The sequence below is a fragment of the Mustela putorius genome, unplaced genomic scaffold (assembly GCF_011764305.1).
Source record: "Mustela putorius furo isolate JIRA1106 unplaced genomic scaffold, ASM1176430v1.1 tig00000508_pilon_pilon_pilon, whole genome shotgun sequence".
In the NCBI taxonomy this organism is placed as follows: domain Eukaryota; kingdom Metazoa; phylum Chordata; class Mammalia; order Carnivora; family Mustelidae; genus Mustela; species Mustela putorius.
Genome location: NW_025421402.1, coordinates 2,430,596 through 2,456,417, shown reverse-complemented (window position 1 = coordinate 2,456,417; position 25,822 = coordinate 2,430,596). Strand labels below are relative to the sequence as shown.

At 42.0% G+C, this 25,822-nt stretch overlaps 1 protein-coding gene and 1 non-coding gene across 3 annotated transcripts in view; both read right to left on the bottom strand.

The window, feature by feature from the left end:
* Positions 1 to 1,618: 1,618 nt before the first annotated feature.
* IPO9 (importin 9) overlaps positions 1,619 to 25,822 on the bottom strand; it is a 56,495-nt gene continuing 32,291 nt past the window's right edge. For both annotated transcript variants that reach the window (XM_004756286.3, XM_013058142.2), the window contains exons 14-24: positions 22,913 to 23,072; positions 9,462 to 9,688; positions 7,477 to 7,625; positions 6,817 to 6,945; positions 5,851 to 6,126; positions 5,425 to 5,591; positions 4,674 to 4,807; positions 3,884 to 4,006; positions 3,378 to 3,482; positions 3,083 to 3,159; positions 1,619 to 2,637 (exon numbers count right to left, since the gene is read on the bottom strand). In XM_004756286.3, coding sequence (XP_004756343.1) covers positions 2,527 to 2,637; positions 3,083 to 3,159; positions 3,378 to 3,482; positions 3,884 to 4,006; positions 4,674 to 4,807; positions 5,425 to 5,591; positions 5,851 to 6,126; positions 6,817 to 6,945; positions 7,477 to 7,625; positions 9,462 to 9,688; positions 22,913 to 23,072 — 1,658 coding nt within the window. In that variant the 3' untranslated portion in view covers positions 1,619 to 2,526. The remainder of the gene's footprint in view (positions 2,638 to 3,082; positions 3,160 to 3,377; positions 3,483 to 3,883; positions 4,007 to 4,673; positions 4,808 to 5,424; positions 5,592 to 5,850; positions 6,127 to 6,816; positions 6,946 to 7,476; positions 7,626 to 9,461; positions 9,689 to 22,912; positions 23,073 to 25,822) is intronic.
* Positions 22,614 to 22,749, bottom strand: LOC123392365. The gene has a single exon (XR_006607096.1). It is a non-coding gene; the product is annotated as a small nucleolar RNA SNORA42/SNORA80 family (small nucleolar RNA).

The window sequence follows — 25,822 nt, the reverse complement described above, 5'->3', positions numbered from 1 at the left end:
ACTGCTGGGAAAGCCCTTGGTGTCCTAGCTGTTACTCACCAGGCTCTGGAGACCTAGAGTTATTTTACCGCAGCCCAGCGCTCTCTCAGTCCCTTGTTTATCTTGAGCTTCAACTCCTTCCAACCGATTGGCCCTAATCTTTTCAGACCCAAGGTAGCTCTTTGGCCAAAAGAAGAGATAGTAGGAGCTGGAGTTCCTTTTTGTCCGTAGTGCTGGACTCCAGCAGATCATTTTTCTCCATGCCGATGCTGGTGTAGTCCCTGAACTCTTCCTCGTCGATAGAATGGGATTATCCATGTGCCTGCTGTAAAGGCTAAATGGGACGATGTGGAAATGCTGTGGGAGCACGGGAAGCGCCTGCACACCAGTGTAAGACCCTCTGCTCTCATCCACAACAGTATGTCTCCTAGGCACGGGTGGCCCCCCAGATGATATAAAGATGCTTTCCATTAGGACTCGAGTTTTCCAGTCCTCCCCCAAAATCAGCGAGAGAACCTCTGTCAAGAGACCATTTTTGGCACTAGATACAGACTTTTTTTTTTTTCCTCCTAATCAGCAGGCCTAGACGGGGCCCATATCATTCTATATATGGGAGCCCCAAGTCTTCCCAAACTCAGCAATTCAACACCAATGGTATGAGACCAGTCTTTTGTGCCACAATGATGAGTTGATTTGGCCTTGTGAAACCTTCAGCATTGAAACCAACTGGCACTGCCTTGAGATCAATGATGGAGTGAGTTTCTAAGGCTGACTGTGCTTTTCCTGAGCTACAATTGGCCAGACCTTCTATCATCTCCCCAGTAGGAGCAACACTCCCATCTCAAGGGGGAGAAACAGCAGGGGCAGTTACTAGTTTCAGAATCTGCCTGGCAGCAGACCATACGGTGCACACACCCTCGGACTTTTCAAAGACAGTAACCTCAACACTTTTCCCAGCTCAGTCAGACGTGGAAATTATACACCAGGGACACCTAGTGGTGTGAAATCACTATTGGCTACAAAATCCTTAGCTTCCATTACAGTCCTGTATAGTAAATGACCCATAACTGGGGCCCTTTCCTCGAGAACAGAGACTTAAATTCACTTTCTATTCTATTTCTTGTCTGCAAGACTGGCAACCTAAAGAATCTTCTATAGCTCCTAAAACTCGGGCACCAGGCATGGGCACTATCAAAAAAGGAAATGCTGGGGTTTGCCTCCTTCCCTTTATTATCCTCATTCACTTCTTGAACCAAGGGACCGCCTTTAAAAACCCTTGATTGGGGGTGCCTGGGTGGCTCAGTCATTAGGCGTCTGCCTTCAGCTCAGCTCATGATCCCGATCAATCTCCTGCTCCATGGGAAGCCTGCTTCTCCCTCCCCCACTCCCCCTGCTTGTGCTCCCTCTCTTGCGGTTTCTTCTCTCTCTCTCTGTCGAATAAATAAATAAAAAGTGGCAAAATTAAAAAATATTTGATTGGATGATACTAGTTCTCTAAGAATCATTTTGAGCTAGGTTAGCTAAAACACAATATGGTATCTACATGGCTCTGCCTATTCCTTTTTCCCTAATTTTTATTTTCCTACTAAAAGGGACAGAAGGTATATATGCTGGGATACCTTATACCATGCGGACTAAATTCATTTGTAAAGATTACTTTACTCTCCTAGAAAAATACACATTGCAAATTTGAGGGCTACAACTTATCCACTTTAGAGGATTCCTGAGGGAGAGGGGGTAACCTTTGAACATCAGACTGTGTGGTGATGTGTGGGAGAGGAATATTAAATATGGTTGGGTCAGGAGGACTTTTAAAAAATGTTTTTCCATTTTTTTTTTTTTTTTTCTAAAAAAGGAAAACCAACGTGCCATCTGTCTGGCTTATTTTGTGTGTGTGCAAGTATACACAGGGATAGGTTGGGGGGGGAGGGGTTGTGTCATGCAATGAGGCAAAAACAAGATGACTTCCTCTGAGAGGGAAGCCTTAGTGTTGTAGGAGGAAGACAAGGAGAGGTCACTGAAGAGGGCTCAGAATGTAGTTGCTCCCTCTTGTTCCTATGGAGAACCCAGAGCATCTGTGGTGGAGGGCAGAAAGCAGAATCATCTCTCAAGTGTATTCCTATCTGAACACATCAGATGTCCTATGAAAGTAAACAGGTTCTGTTTTAGAATATAAATGGTCATGACTTCCTGTGCTCCTGAGGTGGGGCAAAATAATCCATGAACACATAATCCTTCTGGGCAATATGTTTCTGGAGTGGCCAGCAGAGGGCTCTAGGAACAGAGGTGAGGGCACATAGGGAGAAAGGTTTCTAGAGATGGAGTCTCTTCAGGGGGTCTTTGAGAAGTGTCCTTTTTTCCAGTATTCGTAAGTGACAGCACTGGTGAACTTGGTTTGAATTGTCAGTGTCACTCTGCAAAGGCCAAGGGCCAAGAGTCAGGAGGCCACTCTAGGTTGAAAAGAAAGTACATCTCGAGGCCAGTTAAGGGCTGCAAAATGGTTTGTGGCTGAGCCAGGAGGAGAAGATGTAGAAAGTCTCCGTTTTTTTAGATGCCAATGGTCTGCAGAACCCGCCTCTCGTTGTCATTAAGGTGGCCTGAGAACATTATGTAGCAGGGCTGCTGAGCGAACTGGCAGAGGAAGTCTGTGAGATATGCCTGGGGGGGAAGAAAAAGAGTAGCATCACTGAGGGTTTCCAGGCTCACCATCTGTGGCAGGGCAAGAACCCCAAGTGGTACAGGAAGCACTGGCTTTTTGACAAATGCCACCATGCTGAGGGGTGGCTTTCTATACTCTTGGATCTGGTGCAGGCTTAATCCAGAGACTAAATTCCATAAGGAAAAGAAATTTTCCCAACAGGTCCCATATTTCACCCAAGGACTTTCACAAGATAGCCGAGTTGCAAGAAATTGGACCGCCATACTGGCAGGTATAATGCTAAAATACTTCCAGCCCACCCAGAGCCCTTGACTACTTAACAAGATAGGAACTCTCTGCCCTGAAGCTCCCAGAATGAACTATGAATGGGTTTGAAGCCATATTCCTGTTTCCGGGGCCTGGGACATCATCACCTGCAAGACATTGGCCTCTGGAAATGCGCACCTGCAGGTCGATCTGATAGAGAGGATCCTTCAGGGCATCAGGGTCATCTTCCTCGTCATCCTCGTAGTAATCCTCCTCTGTTAGACACAGTCAACACAGAAAGGGGTCAGGGCCGGGGCCCCTTCCTGCACCCCAAGCAGGGAGGCATCACCACACAGCTGGGGTAGAAGGGCTAAAGAAGCCCAAAGAACGTCCCTTGTGGGCCCACCTCTCTCCTTTGGCACCCTGTTCTTGGTGCCAGTGCACAGAAAAGGAATTTAGCATGGCTGTCCTGTCCTCTTCTCAAACCGCTTACCGTATTTGCTTGTAGCGAGAATGTCAGATAAGAGCTGGCCAGCTAAACCATCCTCTTCCTCCTCTTCATCCTCCTCCTGGTCCTCCCACATATCATTGGAGTCATCTACTTGGAGATGGAAAGCAGCTGGAGTATGCTCACACATTTCCCTTCCCAAATGCAAACAGGCCAGAACAGAAGGGTCCCAAGGGTTTCTGCAATGTGGCCTGTGGCCAAGCCCTCCCAAAATGTTTAAATGGAAGAACTGAGGGTGTTTTAGTGGGTAGAGAAAAGGTTGAGAAAAACTGAACAGAAAGGGGTAAGCAGCTTGCCTCCCGGCCGCCTCCCACCCCAGCCTCTGCAGAGATTTCAGAAGGCGGACCTCAGGAGCAGCTCATCACGTGTGTAGCAACGCTAGCTAGCCACATGATGGGCATGTACTAAACATTTAAAAAAAACCCCATGATTCAGTAAGCCAAACTGATAATCTGAACATTTGTAACTTGATCTGCCAGAGCCTGGTGCACCTTGACCCCACTCTGCAGGAGTGGCCTGGCGTGCGGCATTGGCCTCCATGACGTTGGAGAGCTCATTGATGATCAGCTTCAGGATCTTGACCAGTAAAGGAATGTTTGTCCAGCGCTCAGGGTCTGGAAAGGAAAGGCAGGGCTTTTAACAGACTGTCCGTGGGCTCCCTTTGGCAGGGCTCCCTCCCTCCTGCGGCACTGCTCAGCAGACACAGTTCACCAACCCTCAGGCTTTCCACCATCCCAGACCATATCCACTTGGCACAGAAGGATTTAAAGTTAAAGAACTTCAATCCGCTTGGTGTTCTCAGAGTTCAAAAGTTAGGACAGATAAGAGTTCAGGAATTAGGAGATAGGTTTTGGCTGGTAATAAGGCTTGGACACCAAGTAACTGTACAGAGCGCATTACTCCAGTCCCCATGACTTGCAGTTCGAGAAACAGCAGAGGTGATTATAAACCTACGGCTGAAGAGGGCAGCTTTGCACTCGCTGCCTACAAATCACTGACGTCATAGAACAAAAGCAATCTGGCAACAAAGACATGCTCAAATGCGTATCAGAGTCCCGAATGAAGCTGGAAGTTGGGGTCCCTGAGATTGTTTTTGCCAATTTTCAGCAGTAAGAAGGAACCATATGTTCTGATCTGTTTACCTACAGCTTTCTGTTTCTTTTTATCAAAGCCATCACTAACAGCTGTATTTTAAAAATCGAGATCACAGTGCATCCTTGCCCCCCACCCTTGCCACTTAGCCCCTAGGGAAGAGACTGGAGGGGCAGCAGCATCACCCACTTTTGGCTGACTTCGAGCGGGTGCGGATGCCCTCATCCATGCTGTAGATCTCCTCTCCCTTCACGCGGATATCCTGCAGCCGTTTGTCATCTGCATTGATGCCGTGCTGGAGCAGTTTACACAGTGCCACAGAGCTAGCAAGGAAGAGCCAAAAAAGGGTCAATCAGCAACCCATCTGGAGTTCACTCCAAGGAGATCGGCAATTATGTTCTAAGACTCTTCTCTGGGTTGGTGAAAATTCTGTTCACAACAAATTAGGAGAGATGAGAGAACTTAACTGAAAATGGGATTTAGTGTTCATGAGGATGGGCTAATGAAACTTTTGAACTTTTTGAACAAAGCTAAGGTGGGCAAGGATCGCAATAGCTGGCCACACCAAAAAGTGCAATGGGGTAATGGGAACCAGTGGGACGCAAGTCTAGGATGGGAAGTTAGCAAGCCACAGTTAGAAGGCTTGGGTTTATAAAGGAGAATAAGGCACTAGCAGTACTTGGCTAGGTGAAGTCTATGGCAGTGGGGGATCTCTAGCCAGCAGAGAGGGGGAAAAAATACAGTGTACCTGTGTTGACTGTGTTTTAGAAATTTCAAGACGACAGCTATTCAAAGACCCCGATTAACAATAAAGAAATAGAGGGAAAAGGGAATACAAGGGGGCAGTTTCACATGTTGAACAAAAATGAGTGAAGCAAGTAAGGGAAAGCAGAAATGCAAGGAGAGGGCAGAATGCCCACAGAAGAAATATGGGCCCTACCTGACTTTGCCCTCATACTGGCCATAGAACAGATGCTGCCGGCTCGTCCACTCAGCCATTACAAATTCCAGGGCAGGTTTGCCAGTAGGTCCTGGGAGGCTGCACAGGAACTCCAAGAGGGGTTCCAGCTGAGTGTGCACCAGATGAGCGAACACCATGATCAGAGACTAGGAGGTAACAAGAAGGACATCTGCTTCAGGGAAACCAATTTCAGAGAGCTGGAGATGAGAGGGAATGGGGTTGGCCAGTCAAGAAACAGAGAACACGGGGAGTTCCTTGTCAGTATTTCTTGGGCCAGAATAGACAGATTTTACTTAACTGCTCTGCAAGGATCGTAAGACAAAGTAATACCTCCAGGCCTGTATATCGATTTCCATCTCTACCACCTGGAGGTTGGCAAAGCCCCGCTCCCCACTGTCCTCTTACCTGCATGACACTGAGCGTTTCTGCCTGCTGCATCTTACTGAGGATGGCACGAAGAATCTGGTCCAGATTCTCCCCCAGCTCCCGCCCTGCCTTGGAGATGAGGGTGGAGACGAGGCGACCCACAAAGGCCGCAGTGAACTCGGAGGTACGGGGGTCCAGGAGCTGGCTCACCACTTGCATCACATACCACAGCCCATTGTGGCCCTGCTCATCGTGCCACTGGGCCACCTGCTCCAGTGTCACTGACACGTAAGCCCGCAAGCACTCTCCACCATTCTGGGGAGACAAAGGTGGCAAACGAGATTAGTGACGGGGGAACAGATATCAGGAGGCCCTCGGTCTATATGGGCCAATGTTTTTCTTAGAGGCCTATGTCTCATAAAAGCGATGAGCCTACAGGGTTTGTGGTGGGTACATACAGTTGGAGTCAGGAATTTACTGTTAACAGATATAGCCATGCAATATACAATCCTTGCTTTACCAAATCAGCTATCTCAAAAATCTTACTTCTGATCACAAGGGATCATGGCCAAGTAAACTAAGTTTTAGCCATGAAGATCTACCTCTGGTAGATGTTTAAGATGTAAGCAGTGATTGTGGACACTACAGGTCTTTATGAGAATAAAGACAAACAAACATATGAACCACTATCTGCCCAGAGATTTCCAAAGGCCTATTACATTGCTGACTTTACTGAGTCAGGAAAGACTTTCTTAGAGCTTCAAGTCTGTAGGTCTGTAATCTCATCCACAGTAGCAATACCCAGATACAGATGGGCAGGATGTCTGGCATCCATACCCTTTAAGATCATAACAGATTCCAAAGCAGAGAGTGCTTGGGAGGGTCTCGGCTGGATTTGAGAGACCTGTATCTCTAAAGCAGGAGACTGTGTCAGCTTTCTCAGGCTACTATAAGCCTATGGCCGGGGAGCTACCTTCCCTCTTCTAGTCACCACAGCTCTGATACCTGCATGGTGGCGTTGTCATCTGTGTGAAGGGTGCACTGTGCCACAGCAGGGAAAGCTTGGCAGATGAGTAGCTGGGAAAGGGGAGGCTTTGTATTCCGTACTACTGTGGTCAGGATATCAATGGCCGTCTGAAGGAGAGAAGAGGGGGAGAAAAAAAATCAGAACTTCTCCTAGGGTGGGGGTCAAGGGTGCCCAACATCCAAGATCCTTATTGCATGGACACAACATAGCAACCCAAAGAAAGCGCATTAACTTTCACCAAGTAAAGTTTCTGAAGGAAAGGAGTAATCAGCTAGTGGAGAGTGCTCTTAGCCTCCTCCCGCTAGCTTGCTGCTTGCTTAGATATGGGGGTGGATGGTATATGGCAGTGGAGTGGACAGACAGTCTGGTGACATACTCAGTGGCACTGTCTAATAACAGCACTGTTCAATTCACCAAGGGCAACTCAGGAACCAGAAGAGCCAGGTCGCCAAAGCCTCAAGAATCAGGACAGCCTCCCACTGTCCTGTGGGCAAAGTAGCCCAGGAAAATCACCCTACGAATCTCTAATGCCACCGGCTTCCCATCAGCTAGGTGGGATGTACAGGTGATATGGGAAGAGCCTGAGCCCGCTCTTTTTCTTAAATCTCCACCCACATCGGTGCCCTGTAAGCACTTACCGCACACAGCCCTGCAGGGATCTTGTCTGGTGGGGCCTGCATTATGCTCACAAGAGTGGGAATCAGCCTCATCTGCATTGGGCCCTGGCAGGCTTCAATCTGGGACAGCTCCTTGAAGATATCCTGGGCCAGCGAGGCGACGACAGGATCTGAAGTGGATAAGGCACACAGAATCCCCCCACCCAATGGTCTGATTGTGCTTCTGGCTTAATGATGCCTGTTGCTTGGCCCTTATCTAAGTTAACAACTTCTGCTCTACTTATACGTCATATACCTGGGACCTAGTGAGGCTGTATGAATACCCTGAAATAGGAGAGAAGCTAGCTCTCCAAGAGCCAGAGGATACATGGTTTCATTAAGTCAGAAATTGGCCTGGAATAGCTACTCCTAAAATGAAACCCAGCTCTTTTTCCGGGGCAAATCTTTAATGACTTTTATTCTTGTGAAACCTGGATTACAAAACCAAACACTTAAGGAAAAAAAAAAAAATCCCCATTGATACTTTGTTAAGAAGACCATGAAACTTTCAAAGGTTGCCAAAACACTCATTGCCAGGCTCTCCTGTGTTGAAGAGGAATCATATACATCTCCCAGGGGTTAGTCATGAGAGAAAAAAGAACTTCCAAAGCATTTCCAAAGCAAAAGGCAAAACCCTCACAAGGCAGAGCCTTGTGAAGAAATGAAACTTTGGCTTGACCTACTTCACCTATTTAAGAAACATTTCTTCCTATATCGAGCAAGAAAAAATAGAAAGTATCACTGCACTATTGCTTTGAAAAAAACTGTGAACATTCTAGATGTGCATTAACAGAACCAGCAGATTATGCTATAGCCATTTTAGGGAATATTACGTGACGGCTGAGAAGAATGAGAGGTATCTAGGAGTGCAACATGGAAACCTCTTCAGGACACCTTTTTTTTTTTTTTTTAAGAGTTTGTTTATTTATTTTGTCAGAGAAGAGCAGAAGCAGGGGGAGTGAAAGGCAGAGGGAGAAGCAAGCTCTCTGCTTAGCAAACTGCCCAATACTGCAGGACTCAATCCCAGAACCTGGGATTATGACCTGAGCCAAAGGCAGATGCTTAACTGACTGAGCCACCCAGGTGTCTCTTCAGGACACATTTTAAGTGAAAAAGCCAATCAAATAAAACGTTTAGTATGATATCATATTGTGTAACTCCTACCTCTATCTATAGGTAGATAAAAACAAATATCCTCAATATTTTTTTCTGGTAATGAAGCATTACACAAGTGAAGTGCTGTTACTAATGCACACTCACTACTGAAAAAGTCAAAATGTAGGAAAGTATTCAAGGGAAGAAAACACCTGGAGTTCCACAACCTAGAGAGACCTACCTTAACACTTTGATGTATTTTCTTCTGGTTCTTTTTCTATGTACATATCTATAAATTAATTCTTGTCTAAAACAAACCCAAAACTTGGGGTTATACTCTATGCAGTTTGGAAAACCTCCTATTCTCTTCTTAGAATGTGAGCACTTTCCCACGGCTTTAACCATTCCTTTCAAGTTTGATGTTTAGAGGCTGCACGGTATTTCACTTTACGGATATAATAAATGTAACTAATTTTTTTTATTACTTCTAAATTTTTGCTACTACAAAAGCCATGTGATGACCTCCATTGTTCATAACCATTTGCACAGGTCTTTCTTCAGTATCTCATTTTCTACATGATAGCTGTAGGCCCCTTCTTTTAGGGGATTTAGTTCTGAACTGTACCTCTTGCCTGCTAACCCTTTATTTGTCTTTTTCCCCAGTTCTGACTGCAGGTGAGAGTGACAGAACACCTACTCCACTTTTTGGTGTTCTTCTAGCTCCAGTACGGGATCACCTCTTTGCTGAGTGAAAGCCTTTTTTTGCTTACGATGCTTAAGACCACGAGACCCAGGGAAAAGTTTCACCTAAATTCACCAGGCACCACCTTTCCTTTGGTGTCCCTCATCCGCACACAGTCCCAGGGGCATACCGTTACTGTACTTCAGGAAAATGGCGATGGTGAAGGGGCAGATTTTGCTTTCCATGCTTGCTGTGAACTCTGGGTCTACTGTACAGACGATGCACAGGGTCTCCATCACCAGGTTGAGGACCTCTGAGCTGAACTGGGCTGCTAGGTGAATTAAGCCATCCAGGATACTGGGGAGGAAAGGCTGAAGCACGTGGGTACTCTCTGAGACTTTCAGTTGGTCACAATAACTACAGGGAGAGAAAGAGAGAGAGAGAAGAAAGCATTACTCACAAGTGGAACTTTTAACTCCTGTTTTTTCTAGTTGGTATCACAGATTACAGCATTTGTATGTGTAGCTTTATGAAGCTACTTGCAGAGTTAGTTTTCACACCTTTCTGGGGCATATTTTGTAAACATCAGCACCACCATCTCTAAGTGAATTTATTTCTGCTTTGATTTTTTGCTGTTTTAAACTTTCATCCCTCTCCCACTCTGTCATATCATTATATTCAAATTAGTAAGATGTTAATCAAATGCTTTATAATTCCTTGGATTACTGCTATAATCACATCCTTCTGATTTTGATAGATATTCCTGTTATTTTTCAAATAGTTAACAGTTTTTTTTTAAAGATTTTAAAAATTGGTTATTTGAGAGAGTGTGTGTGGGGGGAAGAGCAGAGGGACAAGGAGAAGCAGACTTCCTGCTGAGCACAGAGTCTAATGAAAGGCTCGATCCCATGACCCTGAGATCATGACCTGAGCCAAAATCAAGAGTCTGATATCATTTTTATTTATTAAAAAAAATTTTTTTTATTTGATAGACAGAGATCACAAGTAGGCAGAGAGACAGGCAGACAGAGAGGGGGGAAGCAGGCTCCCTGCTCAGCAGAGAGCCCGATTCGGGGCTCGATCCCAGGACCCTGGGATCATGACCTGAGCCGAAGGCAGAGGCTTTAACCCACTGAGCCACCCAGGTGCCCCAAGAGTCTGATGTCATTTTAAAAAATTTTATTTTTTAAAAGATTTTACTTATTTATTTGACAGAGATCACAAGGAGGCAGAGAAGCAGGCAGAAAGAGAGAGGAAAGGAAGTAGGCTCCCTGCTGAGCAGACAGCCCGATGTGGGGCTCGATCCCGGGACCCTAGGATCATGACCTGAGCAGAAGGCAGAGGCTTTAACCCACTGAACCACCCAGGTGCCCCTGATGTCATTTAAAAAAAAAAAGATTTTATTTATTTGACACAGAGAGAGAAAGAGAGAGAGATCACAAGTAGGCAGAGAGAGAGGGAAGCAGACTCCCCACTGAGCAGAGAGCCCCATGTGGGGCTCGATCCCAGGACCCTGAGACCATGACTGAGCTGAAGGCAGAGGCTGGACCCTCTGAGCCACCCAGGCGCCCCAAGAGTCTTAAATAAATCTTAAAAAAAATCCCAAACAAAACACAAACAGGATTGGGGAAATACTCTGAATGGCTCAGTCGGTTGAGCGTCTGACTCCCTGATTTTAGCTCAGCTAGTGATCTCAGGGGCATGAGATTGGGCCCTGCACTGGGCTCTGGGCTCTGTGCAAAATCACTCTGGATTCTCTATCCATCTGGCTCTCCCATTTGTGCTTTTTCTCTCCAATCAACCCATCAATCAATCAATAAATAAATCTTTGAGTAGGGGTGCCTCAGGGGCTCATTGGTTAAGCACATGCCTTCTGCTTAGGTCATGATCCCAGGGTCCTAGAATTAAGCCCCACTTCAATCTCTCTGCTTGGTGCAATGCCTCCTTCTCTCTTTCCTCTGCCTGCTTGTGCTCTGTCAGATAAATAAAATCTTTAAAAAAAAAAAAAGAGAGAGAGAGAGAGATGCTCAACTAAGCCACCCAGGTCCCCCCTAATAGTTACAGGTTCTTTTTTGTATTGTTTTGTTTTAAAGATTTTATTTATTTGTTCGAGACAGAGAGCACAGGGAGGGGGAGTGGCAGGCAGAGGGAGAAGGAGGCTCCCTGGGGAGCAAGGAGTCTGATGCAAGACTCAATCCCAGGACTCTGGGATCATGATCTGAGCTGAAGGCAGATGCTTAACTGACTAAGTCACTCAAGCATCCCAATAGTTAGACAGTTTTTAACATCTTTTCTAGCATAACTGTTAATTAGTAAGAGAATATATAACTTTCATGTTGTACAAATTCTGTACTTTTTGGAGTATTTTGCATCCTAAAATGAGATCAATTTGAATAGCCATTCTATGCAATAATAAATTTGTGTAGTATCTGTGTAAAACAGAAAATTGTGTACTAAAATTTGTATACTACCTGTAGGGTTTAAAGTTTTCTATACATAGTTTTAACTTACCTCTTATTCAATATTTACTGAATGCTACCTACCATGTCCAGTGGAATATAATTATACTGTTTAAGTCTGTACTATTGTTTATCTTCAGAATGGCAATAAGTCAATAAAAACGCTGCTTCTCTATGTTAAAAGAATCTAGTACAGAAACAAGGCACTCTGCAGGTACTCAATAAATGGTTTTTCCTAATTTTTTTAAGTGGCTTATAACCATGTTACTTGTGTCTGATGCTGGGTTCAAAGGTCCATAATGAACAGTGAAACTGTGGGCTTTGATCTCTCAGATTTGTCCACAGACTTTTAAAAAAATACTTATTTACTTATTTGAGAGAGAAAGAGCGAGCGAGCAAGCGAGTGGAGGGAGGAACAGAGGGAGAGGAACAAGCAGATCCCACAACCCATGAGATCATGACCTGAGCAGAAATCATGAGTTGGACACTCAACCAAGTGAGCCACCCAGGAGCCCCGTAGTTTTTATTTTTTGGTGCATAACATCTTGGTTTTCAATTCTACCTTGCTCTGGATCTAACTTTTCCTTAAGAGCTAAACTGTCATCTGGCCTTGGCGAGCTCTCAATGCCTTAGACTAGGTTTTGCGCCCTTCTCTCTACTGGTACTCAACTCTGCTCTACCTACTTCCCTCTGCTTCTCCACTCTAAGGATTTACAGTTACTGTTCTTCTGATGAACCTGAAACTATACAGTCTGGTAGATCACAGAGATCGCATCATCTGCTTAGATCATATGGGATCTTGTATGCCACACTAAAGAAGGTGAGACTATTCTGGAAGCCAGTGTATCTCAAACCTTTTTTTTTTTTTTTTTAAACAAATGATTCCTAATACCTTCTTTGCCCTCCCCCAAAGTCTTCAAGCAACACTGAAACCCCAGGAAGATGCCATAGATTTATACTGTGGCTTCATATGTCACCTGGCATACCAGGATACCTGTATCTCAGTTTGAAGAGCACAACTGGGACCATGAGAATTTCTCTTACAGGAGCAGAAATATCAGGTGTCTGTTTTACTACTTTTTTAGTTTTTTTAATGAAGATTTTATTTATTTATCACAAGTAGGCAAAGAGACAGGCAGAGAGAGAGAAGGAAGCAGGCTCCCTGCTGATCAGAGAGCCCGATGCAGGGCTCGATCCCAGGACCCTGGGATCATGACCTGAGCAGAAGGCAGAGGCTTTAACCCACTGAGCCACCCAGGTGCCCCTCAGGTTTCTGTTTTAGAAAGAACAGTTATACAGCTAAAATACTACAGACTGCTGGAATAGAGGCTGGAGCAGAGACATCTATTAGGAAGTGACAGCAGCAATTTAGACACAAGAAGTCGAGAATACAAGCTAGGCTAGTAGTGGTAGGAGAGAAGAGATGAAAGGCGAAGGAACCAAGACCGGAAAGGGAGAGATCTGGGATCTCCACTTTTACTAAAACAGGGGATACAAAATCTCTTCAAGCATAAGATCTAAAGGTACTAATTCCTTTAAAAAAAGAAAAAAAAAAAAAGTCCCGATTTCTTCTACTAAAACAGAGAATACAGGTAGGGCAGGCTTGGAGGGGGTCAACAGTAAGCTTAGTAGCAGAAGTGTTTCTCTTTAGATACTTAAAGATACATCCGCCCTGGTATTGATAAGTAGCAGATACATTAATTTAGAGCTCTGGAGAAAAGCTGGCATTAACTATGATTTGAGAAATGTGACACAAGTAGGAGCATCTGTTGACCAGTATCTTGTTTCAGAAATGATTTTGGGCAGTTTGCAATGATACATAATTATGACATGGAAGAATACATTAAAACCAGGGCAAAAGAAAAGCAAAGTGGTATGATGGCGATAAAAGTCTGCGAGTGACATCAGAAAGAACAGTTTCAGTAATGTGATAAGGACAGAAGCCAGATTGTAACTGGGTGGGAAACTGAATAGGGAAATGACCAACTGGAAAATCTTGGCTGTGAAGAAAAGAATAGCTAGGATCCCTTCATAGACAGTTTCTAACCTGGGATCCACAGATGTGGTCAAGGGATCCAGCCCTTGATACATTATATAACATTTTATAAACATGTATAATTGTCCATTTCCCTGGTGTGCAAAGCTTTTGTCACCTTTTCAGAAGTTTGCTTCATCTTTCAAGTAAATTAGTGCCCATGTAGTCAGAGACTTAACATTATTTTAAGTTCTCTTCACATTTTTTTCTGATTATAAAATGTAACTTTACAAACAAATCAACTTAAATTTTTTAACTTGATTTTTTTCAGCTTTATTGAGGTATAAGTACATATACCATTGTAAGATAATTAAAGTGTACACTGCGGTCATATGGTATTGATGTACACCTACACTGTTGAAGTTCCTCCTCATCTCATTTGTTAACGCAACCAACACATCATACATTTTTGTGTGTGTGAGAAAATTTAGGTTCTATTCTTTTAGAAAATTTCAGTTATACAACAGTGTTATCAAATATCATCAGTTTTGTATTAGATCCTCTGATCATCTCAGAGAGTATGTGTATCCTTTTATCAACCTCTCTCTACAGCCCCACCCTCTAACAGCCACTTTTTAAAAGATTTTATTTATTTGAGACAGAGAGACAGACAGAATGAGCATGAGTGGTTGGAGAAGCAGAGCGAGAGGGACATGCAGACTCTGCACTAAGCCCAGAGCCCGTAAAAGGGCTCGATCCCAAGACCCTGAGATTGTGACCCAAACTGAAATCAAGAGTCTGACACTTAACTGACTGAGCCACCCAGGTAACCCCACTGCTTTCTTTTTAAATGAGAATGACTTCTATTTTTAGTTCTAGATATAAATAATACCATGCAGTATTTGTCTGTGTGGCTTTTTTCACTTTGCATGATACCTTTACGATCCATTCCTGCTGCTGCCAATGGCAGGAGCTCCTTCCTTCTCACAGCTAAATAATACTCCAGTGCGCATGTACACCACATCTCTATCCCTTCATCTGCTGACACACGCTTGGGTTGTTCCCATATGTTGGCTACTGTAAATAACAAGCAATGAACACGGGAGTGTGATCTCTTTTAGATCCTGTTTTCATGTCCTTTGGATATTTACCCCAAAGTGGGATTGTTAAAAGAAATGGTAATTCTACTTAAAATTTTTGAGGAAACCCCATACTGCTTTTCATATACTGCTTTACCAATCAATATACATTCCTACCAACAGTGTACAAGGGTTCCCTTTTCTCCACATCCTTATCAACACTTGTTATTTTGGATAACAATACACTTGTTTTGGATGACAAGCCATTCTAACACGTGTGAGGTGTTATCTCATTGTGGTTTTGATTTGCATTTCTCTGATAATTAGAGATGTTAAGCACCTTTTTTCACTTAACTGTTGGCCACTTACAGGTCTTCTTTGGTAAAAAGTCTGTATTCAGTTCCTGTGCCATTTTTTTTTTTTAAAGATTTTTATTTATTTATTTGACAGATCAGAAGTAGGCAGAGGCAGGCAGGCAGAGAGAGTGGGGGAAGCAGGCTCCCTGCTGAGCAGAGAGCCCAATGCGGGGCTTGATCCCAGGACCCTGAGATCATGACCTGAGCCGAAGGCAGAGGCTTTAACCCACTGAGCCACCCAGGTGCCCCCTGTGCCATTTTTTAACTTGATTGTTTCATTTGCTTTTGAGTTTTTAAAAAATATATTTAGAACATCAATCCCTTACTAATATGTTTTACAAATAGTTTCTCCCATTTTGATGGTTGCCTTTCATTTTGTAGATGGCTTCCTTGGCTATGCAAAAGCTTTTCAGCTTGATGTAGTTCCACTTACTTATTTTTTTGCTTTTGTTGCCTTTGTCCTTAGTGTCAAACTCAAAAAGCCACTGCCAAAACCAATACCACAGATCTTAACTTCTATGTTTTCTTCTAGAAGTTTCATGGTTTTAGGTCTTGTGTTCAAATTTTTAATCCATTCTGAGTTAACTTTGGTGTATGGTATAAGAATAAGGGTTCAGTTTCACTCTTTTGCATATGGCTCACCAGTTTTCCCAACACCATTCATTGAAGAGACTACATTTCCCCCACTATATACTTTTGGCTCCTTTGCTGTAAATTAATTGACATTTATGTGTGGGTTTATTTCCAGGCTCTGCATTCTGTTCCACTGATCTACGTATCTATTTTACGAAAATACCATACTGTTTTGATTACTACTATAGTTTTGTAATATAGTTTGAAATCAGGGAGTATGAAGCCTCCAGTTTTGTTTTTCTCAAGACTGTTTTGACCATTCAAGATCTTTTCTGATTCCATACAAATTTTAAGACTGTCTGCCACTGGAAGTTTTAATAGGAATTGCACTGAATCTATAGATTGTTTTCAGGAGTGAAAATTTTAATAACATTAATTCTTCTAATTCATGAGCATAGAATTAACTTTCCATCTTATTTGTGTTCTTTAATTTCTTTCCTCAGTATCTTATACGGTATACAGATATCAGTTATCAGTGTACAGATCTTTTTTTTAAATAAAATATTTCATTATTTCAGAGAGAGAGTGTATGCACGTAAACGCATGAATGGGGGGAGGGGCAGGGGATAAGCACGTTCCTTGTTTAGCCCCAGGACCTTGAGATCATGACCCAAGCTGAAGTAGGATGCTTAACTGACTGAGCCACCCAGGGACCTCTTCAGTTTACAGAGCTTCCACCTACTTGGTTAAATTTATTCTTGGTATTTTATTGTTCTTGATGCAATTATAAATAGTATTGTTTTAATAATTTTCTCAAAGTTCATTATTAGAACTACAACTGATTTTTGTGTATCTTGCATCCTGTAAATTTACTGAAATAGTTCTAGCAATGTTTCAGTGGAGTTTTTAAGGTTTTTCTATATATAATACCATGTCAACTGCAAAGAGACAAGTTTATGTCTTCCTTTCCAATCTGGAAACTTCCATTACTATGTGGAATAGGAATGGTAATAGTGGACATCCTTGTCTTATTCTTGGTCATTTTTTTTTAAAGATTTTATTTATTTATTTAACAGACAGAGATCACAAGGAGGCAGAGAGGCAGGCAGAGAGAGAGGAAGGGAAGCAGGCTCCCCGCTGAGCAGAGAGCCCAATGGGGTGCTCGATCCCAGGACCCTGGGATCATGACCTGAGCTGAAGGTAGAGGCGTTAACCCACCGAGCCACCCAGGTGCCCCTTATTCTTGGTCTTAAATGAAAAACGTGATGTTAGCTGTGGGTCTATCATAGTTGGTCTCTATTGTGTTAAGGTGTGTTCCCACTATACTCACTGTGTTTATCATCAATGGATACTGAATTTTGTCAAATGCTTTTACTGAATCTACTGATATAATCCTATCATTTTTATCTTTCATTTTATTAACTGGTATATCACACTGATTGGTTTACATATGCTGAACCATCCTTGTATTTCAGGGATAAATCCCACTTGATCACCGCTGTGATCCTTTAAATGTACAGTTGAATTTGGTTTTCTCCTATTATGTTGAGGCTTTCTGCATCTATATTCATCAGGGATATTAGCCTATAGTTTTCTTTTCTTGCACTGTCTTTGTCTGGTTTTGGTATTAGGTAAATGCTGGCTTTATAAAATGAGTTTGGCATTTAGTTTTTTTGGGAAAGTCGGAGCAAGGTTTGTATTAGTTCTTTAAATGTTTGGTAGAATTTACAGTGAAATCATCTGGTCCTGGACTTTTCTTTTATGGGAAGTTTTTGATTACTGATCCAATATCCTTAACTTGTTAATGTCTGTTCAGATTATCTATTTTTCACAATTCAGTCTTGACAAGCTGTATATAGTTTCTAGGAATTTCTTCTAGGTTATCCAATTTGTTGGCATTCATAGTAGTCTCTTATGATCCTTTGCATTTTTGTGATATCAATTATAATGTCTCCTCTTTCATTTCTGGTTTTTAAAAAAGACTTATTTATTTATTTATTTAGAGAGAGAGGATGCACACATATGTGCAAGCAGGGCCTTGAGGGACAGAGGGAGGGGGACAGAGAGAATCCTCAAGCAGACTCCCCTGATGAGAGAAGAGCCCAACTTGGGTCTCAATCTCATGACCCTGAGATCATGACCTGAGCTAAAACCAAGAGTCAGGGGCTTAACTGACTGAGCCACCCGGGTGCTTCTCATTTCTGATTTTTTTTTTTTTAAGATTTTATTTATTTATTTGACAGAGATCACAAGCAGGCAGAGAGGCAGGTAGAGAAACAGGAAGGGAAGCAGGGAGCCTGATGGGGGGCTCGATCCCAGGACCCTGGGATCATGACCTGAGCTAAAGGCAGAGGCGTTAACCCACTGAGCCACCCAGGCACCCTGTCATTTCTGATTTTATATTTGAGCTTTCTCTCATTTCTTTTTAGCCTAACTAGTTTGTCCGTTTTGTGTTTTCAAGACACAGAGCTCTTAGGTTATTTAGTTTTTTCTATGGTTTTCCTGGTCTCTATTTATTTTTGCTCAATCTTCTTATTATTAACTTTGGGCTTAATTTATTGTTCTTTTTCTAGTTCCTGAGATGTAAAGTTAAGTTGTTTGAGATATTTTTTTTTCTTTTCTTAATGTAGAGACTTATCTCTACATATAAACTTCTCTCCTAAAACTGGTTTTGCTGAGCGGGGGTGGTGAGAAAAAAATAAAAATTAAAAATTAAAAAAATAAAATAAAACTGGTTTTGCTGCATCCCTTAAGTCTTGGTATGTTACGTTTCCATTTTTATTTCAAGATATCTTTTCTGTTTTTCTTTTGATTTCTTTTTCCATTGATTATTTAGGAGTTTGTTAATTTTAACATATTTGTGTATTTTCTAGTTCTCCTCCTGTAATTAATTTCTAGTGTTATTTCACTGTGTTTGGAAAAGATAGTTGGTATGATTTCAATCTTAAGTTTGCTAGGACTTGTTTTGTGACCTAACACATGACCTTTCCTGGAGGATGTTCTGTGCATGCTTGAGGTCTATACTTGTGCTGTTGGAAAAGACGTTCTTTTATGTGTATTAGGTCCATTTAGTCAAAAGTATAATTCAAGTTCAGTATATCCTTACTGATTTCTGTTTGGATAACCTATCCATTGTTGAAAGTGGGTTATTAAAGTCCCCTAGTATTACTGTATTATTGTCTATTTTTCCCTTCAGATGTCAGTATTTGCTTAATATACTTAGGTGTTTCAATGTCAAATGTATATATATTTACAAATGCTTTATCTTTTTGTTGAATTGACCCCTTTATCATTAAACAATGACTTTCTTTCTATCTCTTGTACAGCTTCTGAGCGAAAGTCTATTTTATATGATAAAAACATAGCTACCCTTATTCTGTTCTGGTTTCTACTTGCATGGAATAGCTCTTCCATCACTCAATTTGAGCATGTGTCCTGAAGTGAGGCTCCTAAAGGCAGCACATAAGTTGGGTCGTTTTTAAAAAATCCATTTGGCTACTCTTGACTTTTGATTAGAGATTTATTTTTTTAATAAAGATTTTATTTATTTATTTGAGAGAGAGAGCATAAGGGGGGGCAGAAGGAGAAAGAGAAGCAGACTCCCTACTGAGCAGGGAGCCCGATGCTGATGCCAGGCTCGATCCCAGGACCCTGAGATCATGACCTGAGCTGAAAGCAGATGCTTAACCAACTGAGCCACCTAGGTGTCCCTTGATTAGAGAGTTAAATCCACTTACAAGTAATTTTTGAGAGGCACCTGGATGGTTTAGTCAGTTAAGCCTATGACTCTTTATCTCTGCTTAGGTTTTGATCTCAGGGTCATGAGTTCAAGCAGTGCACTGGGCTGGCTCCACACTAGGCATGGAGCCTACCTCCCCCTCCCAAAAAATTTTAAAGAAATTAACAAAAATTTTTTTTTGATCAGTAAGGACTTATTAATGCCACCTTACTGTTTTCTGGCTCTTCTGTAGTTCCCTTGTTCCTTTTTTCCTTTCTTGCTCTCTTTTTGAATTTATGATTTCCCATAGTGGAATGCTTTGATTCTGTTGTCTATTACAGATTTTTGCTCTGTGGTTACTGGGAGGCCTACATAAAACATTTACAGATGTAACAGCTTATTTCACACTGATAACTTTATACAAAAGCTCTACTCTTTATTCACTCTCTTATGTTTTTGATGTCACAATTTAACTTTTTGTATTGTATATTCATTAACAAATTATTTAGCTAATTATTTTCAATACTTTTGTCCCTTAACCTTTAGCGTTAAGTGGTTAACACACTGCCAGATAACAGTATTAGAGTATTCTGACTTTTATTACACACTTATCTTTACCTGTGTTGTATATTTCATATTAATTTCAGTTCAGTTTGAAGAATCCCTTTCAGCACCTCTTGTAAGGTAGGTCTAGTGGTGAAGGATTGCCTCAGCTTTGCTGGAGAGACTTTGTCTTGCCTTCATTCTTGAAGGACATCTTTGCCGCATACTCTTGGTTGACAGTTCTTTGTTTCAGCACTTCCTCCTGCCCTGCAAGGTTTCTGCTGCAAAGTCAGCTCATAAAAATGAGAGAAATATTTTTCTCTTGCTGCTTTAAAAACCATCTGATTTTAGACAGGGTTTTTTTTTTTTTTTTTAAACTAATGGTAGTTTTATTATAATGGATGTTGGAGAAGATCACTTTGAATTGAAATTTTAGCTTCATGAACTTGGGATGTATAATCTCTCTTTAGATTTGGGATGTTCTCAGACATTTTCTTTTAACGAAGCTTTCTGCTCCCTTCTCCCTCTTTTCTCCTTCCGGAGCTCCAATAAATCACAGATGGTTTCTCCTACTGGTATCCTCAAGTTCACACAGGTTTTCTTCATTCCTTTTCATTCCTTATTCTTTGCCCTCCTTGAGTGGAAAATTTCAAAGGTCCTGTCTTCTAGTTCACAGGGTTTTTTTTTTTTTTTTTTAAAGATTTTATTTATTTACTTGACAGACAGAGATCACAAGTAGGCAGAGAGGCAGGCAGAGAGAGAGAGAGAGAGAGGAGGAAGCAGGCTCTCCGCAGAGCAGACAGCCCAATGCGGGGCTTGATCCCAGGACCCTGGGATCATGACCTGAGCCGAAAGCAGACGCTTTAACCCACTGAGCGACCCAGGCGCCCCTCTAGTTCACAGGTTTTTTTCTTCCTCTTGAGTTGTTCTGCTTTCGATGGTCTCTGTTGCTTTTTAAAATTTCATTCATTGTATTCTTCATCTCTAGGATTTCCGCTTGGTTCTTTTTCATGATTTCTATTTCTCTGTTGAACTTCTCATTTTTTTAATATATTGTTTTTTTGATTTCACTGGTTTTTTGTGTTTTCTTATAGCTGAGCTCCTTAAAACAGCTATTTTGGATTCTTTATCAGGTATATCACACGTCTCTGTGTTTGGGGTCAGTTACTGGAAAATTACTTTTTCATTTCAAAAATTACATTTTTTTCATTTCAAAAATTACACCTTTTTTGGTGTCACGTTTCCTTGATTTTTCATGTTCCTTGAAGTCTTTCTTGCACTGTTGTCTTCACATTTGAAGTAATGGTTGCTTCTCGCAGTCTTTAAAAGTGTCTAGTCTTGGGCTGCTTTGGCTCCAGGGCTGTGCTGGAATCTCTCTGCTGGACTCCTGGACTGCCGCAAACGCTCTCTCATCCTTATGTGATTGTCTAAATCTGTGTTTTCCAGGGGTCCCTGGACCACAGCTGAGACTGGGTAAAGCCAGTTCATGGACTACTTCAGGGTTTGCAGCTGGGACTGAGGTCTGTATTTCTAATCTCCAACACACTGCTAGGTAAGATCCTCCCAGGTACTTGATGTGTGATGCTGGTGATAGAATCCAAGCCAAATGGGGCTGGAGCCAACCCTTAAGGACATGGAGCTGTGTCTGGGGCTATAGCCAGGACTAGGGTTGATACATCAGCCACTGGGTGTGAGCCTGACTTCTCAAAATGGCTCTCCTTGTTCTTGGACAGCAGTGGGGTTTCAGACTCCTCTCTGGATCTCAAAGCTCCCACAAAGGCACTGTTGTCCATCAATAGATGCCAAGTTATTGTTGAGGGAGGGAGACAAGTGAGGGGCATCTTATTCAGCCATCCTGCATACATTATTTCTCCTTAATGCTTTCTAAAGACATACATAATAATCCCAGCATCTGCATCTCTGTTTCAAAAGGTAAGACGAGAGTACCAGTAGGTAGAAAATGAATTTTATATTTTTAGGATTTTAGGTAGTTTTTAGGATTCAACTGAGACTCTTAAGTTTGGACATTAAAATATTTCTTAAAACAACAATACTCCCTCTGATCTTGGTAGGAATATAAATAAATGACTAGTTGAGTCACTAGTATTATATTAGCTGTGAAAAGGGGAGATAAAACTGGGAAAAAACAAGCAGTGTTTCTAAGCCTTGTTATCCCAAATTTAGTCTCTAAAACAGAGAAATCAATCAACAAAATGACCTGAGGCTCTAATCCTGCTTCTATAATTCCTTTTCTTTCTTTTTTTTCCCCCAAGTTTTTATTTATTTATTTGACAGAGAGAGACACAGCAAGAGAGGGAACAGGGGGAGAGGGAGAAGCAGGCTTCTAGCTGAGCAGGGAGCCTGACGTGGGGCTCGATACCAGGACCCTGGGTCTATGACCCGAGCCAAAGGCAGACACTTAACAGAGACACCCAGGTGCCAGTGTTTCTGTAATTCTTCACTGTACCATCCTATGCAAGTTATTTATCTCTCAAGTCTTCACCTTTCTAAGAAAGGGAGTTGATCTAGATGTTTCCAGAGCTGGAGTGAACTTTCAAGGAATGAGGAACGAAAGGGAACAAGAGCTACTGGGACTCAAAGAAGCCAAGTTCTTTCTTTTTTTTCCTGTTTTCTCTTTTCACTGTGTGACCCACTTCAGTGCCTGCAGCCTACGGCACAGAGGCCAGGCAATGGTTCAGGGCCACAGTTTGCTCTGGCATGGGGCACTATGAGAGGCCCAGGGGGGACGAGCCTGCCATAAATCCAAACCCATGCGTAGAAGCCATGTTTTTGATATGTTTTTTTGATATGATTCATTTGCCATTTGGTAGGAGATTTTCATCAGAAATTTCCAAGCAACATAATCCACTGGCCAAATGCTATTTGGGACTTCTACTCTGAGGAATTTTCTCTTATCACTCTAAGGTGGTGTACTCACCCCCAGATGGCTCTCACGGCAGAAATTCGAACTGATGGGGGTTGTGTCTCATGAAGACCACTAACTGTTGCCTGTAGAAACTGCTGGATCAATTCAGGGGACATAGCAACAGTGAACCGACTGGCAGCCCAAAGTGCCCGGCCCAAGAGAAAAGGAGACACTGGGAGGAAGAGAGAGCAATTAGGGGTTGGACAATGAAAGTCTCCGTTATTTGCCCTTCCTCCTTTTCCACCTCCATCCTCAACTTGTTACAGTAACTGGATACTACACAATATACACAACTCAAGGAAAAAGGATGATCTTATCAGATAAAAGCAAATGTTCGACCTATGGTACAGAATGCATTTTCCCAGTTTTGCTTTTCACTATTTGTTGCAAAGCAGATCTTTGAATATTCTTAGGCTAAAAAGACTTACCTCCTTCATTCCCATCCCTACCTCTCATTATCCTTTACCGGCACCACTAGTTAGTCCTCTAAATGTCTCCATTGCCAGTTTTTCCTATTCCTGGATCACTACTGAAGCCAATATAAATTATAGCTATCACTGTTTTACTTGTACCTGTCAATAAATTCATAGTCTACCAAGTAAAGACCATTTTAGCTAAGCATTATAGTCAAGACCCCCTATGATTAGTAGCTTTAGCATTATCGATGATTTCCTTTTATGGACTCTGAACTCAAGCACATACACGTCCCAGCAACTCGCATCTTACCTTGCCATTTCTGTGCCTTGTATATAAGCCAACACATTCACCTCTACTTGCATCATACAACTGATCTCTTAGGCTGAAGTAATCCTAACTATCTCTGTGCTAGTCTTTAGCTTTCTTATATATTCTTACATATTTTGTTGGTTATTCAGCGACCAGTGTGACGATGTCTACCCTCCCCCTACTATAAGCTGCTTGAAGACAGAGTCTGTACTTAATAAGCTTATCACGGGGCCTACCTTAGTCACTTGTAAACATGTAGTTGTTGAGAATTATTGAACAGAACATAACAACCTTTGCCAGTCAGATAATCACATACAAATTTCCATCATACAGAAGTACTCAAAGTATGGCCCAGAGACTCCTGGGAGTCCCAAAGTTGAAACTTTCATAGTGATACCAAGTTATGATCCATCTCTTTCATTCTCATTCTTTCTTAAGTATACAATGGAGTTTTGCAGAGGTGATCTGATGTGTGCACCATGGCTCTGACAGCTAATGAAATGTATGTTAGCATTTCCTATATTTTACAAACTTCTCAGATTTATTTATTTACTCATTTTAGAGTGGGGGAGGCAGAGGGAGAGGGAGAGAATCTTAAGCAGACTCCACACCCAGTGCAGAGCCCGATTTGGGGCTTAGTTTCATGACCGGAGATCATGACCTGAGCCAAAATCAAAAGATACTTAACCATCTGAGCCACCCAGGTGCCCCAAAACTTCTCAGTTTCAATTTCCAATATGCTAAATATTGACACATAAAATTCACAGAAAAACTCTTTCAATCACTAGTAATTTTTAAGTGTAAAGGGGCCTGACACCAGAAAGTTTGAGAATGGCTGATGCAGAAAAGCTTCGAGCTATTGGCAGGATAATAAATGCTATATATTAAACTTTGCCCCAGTCTCAATTATAAATATTCTTAAGTCTCCATGAATTTTTGAAGGTTCTTTACTAGGGTAAATTCTACAAAAAATATATTGATGGGCTTAAGAAATTTCAACACTTTCATTCAACACATAATTATGAAATGCCTATTACGTGCAAGGCACTGTGGAATACAAGCATCATGATTTCTACCTTCAGAAACCTTGCAGTCTAGTATGAGAAAGAAAACATTCACCAGCATAAGTGCAGAGTGAAAAAGGATATTCCCAATGGGCCTGAGCTCTGGATGTTCAACCATTTTAATTTTGTGAGTCAGAGAATGGAAGTGACATTATGAGATAGTCTATAACAGATTACCTCTTTAAAGTCAGATTTTATTTATTTACTTGACAGAGAGAGAGATCACAAGTAGACAGAGAGGAAGGCAGAGAGAGAGGGGGAAGCAGGCTCCCTGCCTAGCAGAGAGCCTGATGCGGGGCTCAATCCCAGGACCCCAAGATCATGACCTGAGCTGAAGGCAGAGGCTTAACCCACTGAGCCACCCAGGTGCCCCAGAGCAGAATGTTTTCAAATGGCTTCGGCTATTCAAAGGGCTAGTCTATGAGTGAGAGGCATGTGAATGGATTGGGAATGGAGCAAATAATGCCAAATGTCCTATGATTTATGTACTTGGAGAAAGCAAAGATGGCCTTTTGTAATGAGGGTGGGGGTGGATGGGTCTAAGGAAGAGAATAAGGCATAGCATGGGCAGAAGCAACATAGCCAAAGATGTTAAATAGAGAAATGGTAATTCTTAGCTACTGTTCTGCATTGCTGGAGAACTCCAAGTCTAATATAGTAGAGCCAACTTTTTTTTTTTTTAAGACAAGTAATTAACACGGACTTGAGAATGGAACATTTTAATTATTTGGATATTGGCCAGGAATAAAGTTTGAGAAAAATGACAGGAAACAAACAGGAAGAATGAGCCTGACACAAACCGCCTGAAGGTATTTTGGACTTAATAATGACAAAACTCAAGCCAAAGTTCTCAAGGTACAGTAACCAAATTTGCATCCTATTCAAATGCTAAAACCAGCCATAAATATAAGCAGTGACTTGGAAGGAAATGTGAACAGAGTGGAAAAATTATGAATGTGGCAATTATTTCTTAGTTGGTAAAGCTGAGCCAAGGTCTCTAGGCTGTTTTAGTGGTTCAGATGAGTTCAAGCTCTAGTGTGTAGAAAGACTTTTTACCCAAAGGACACATGAATACCTGGTTTACCTATCTAAGTGAACAACGTAACCGAGATGATGACAGGTTTAAGTATCT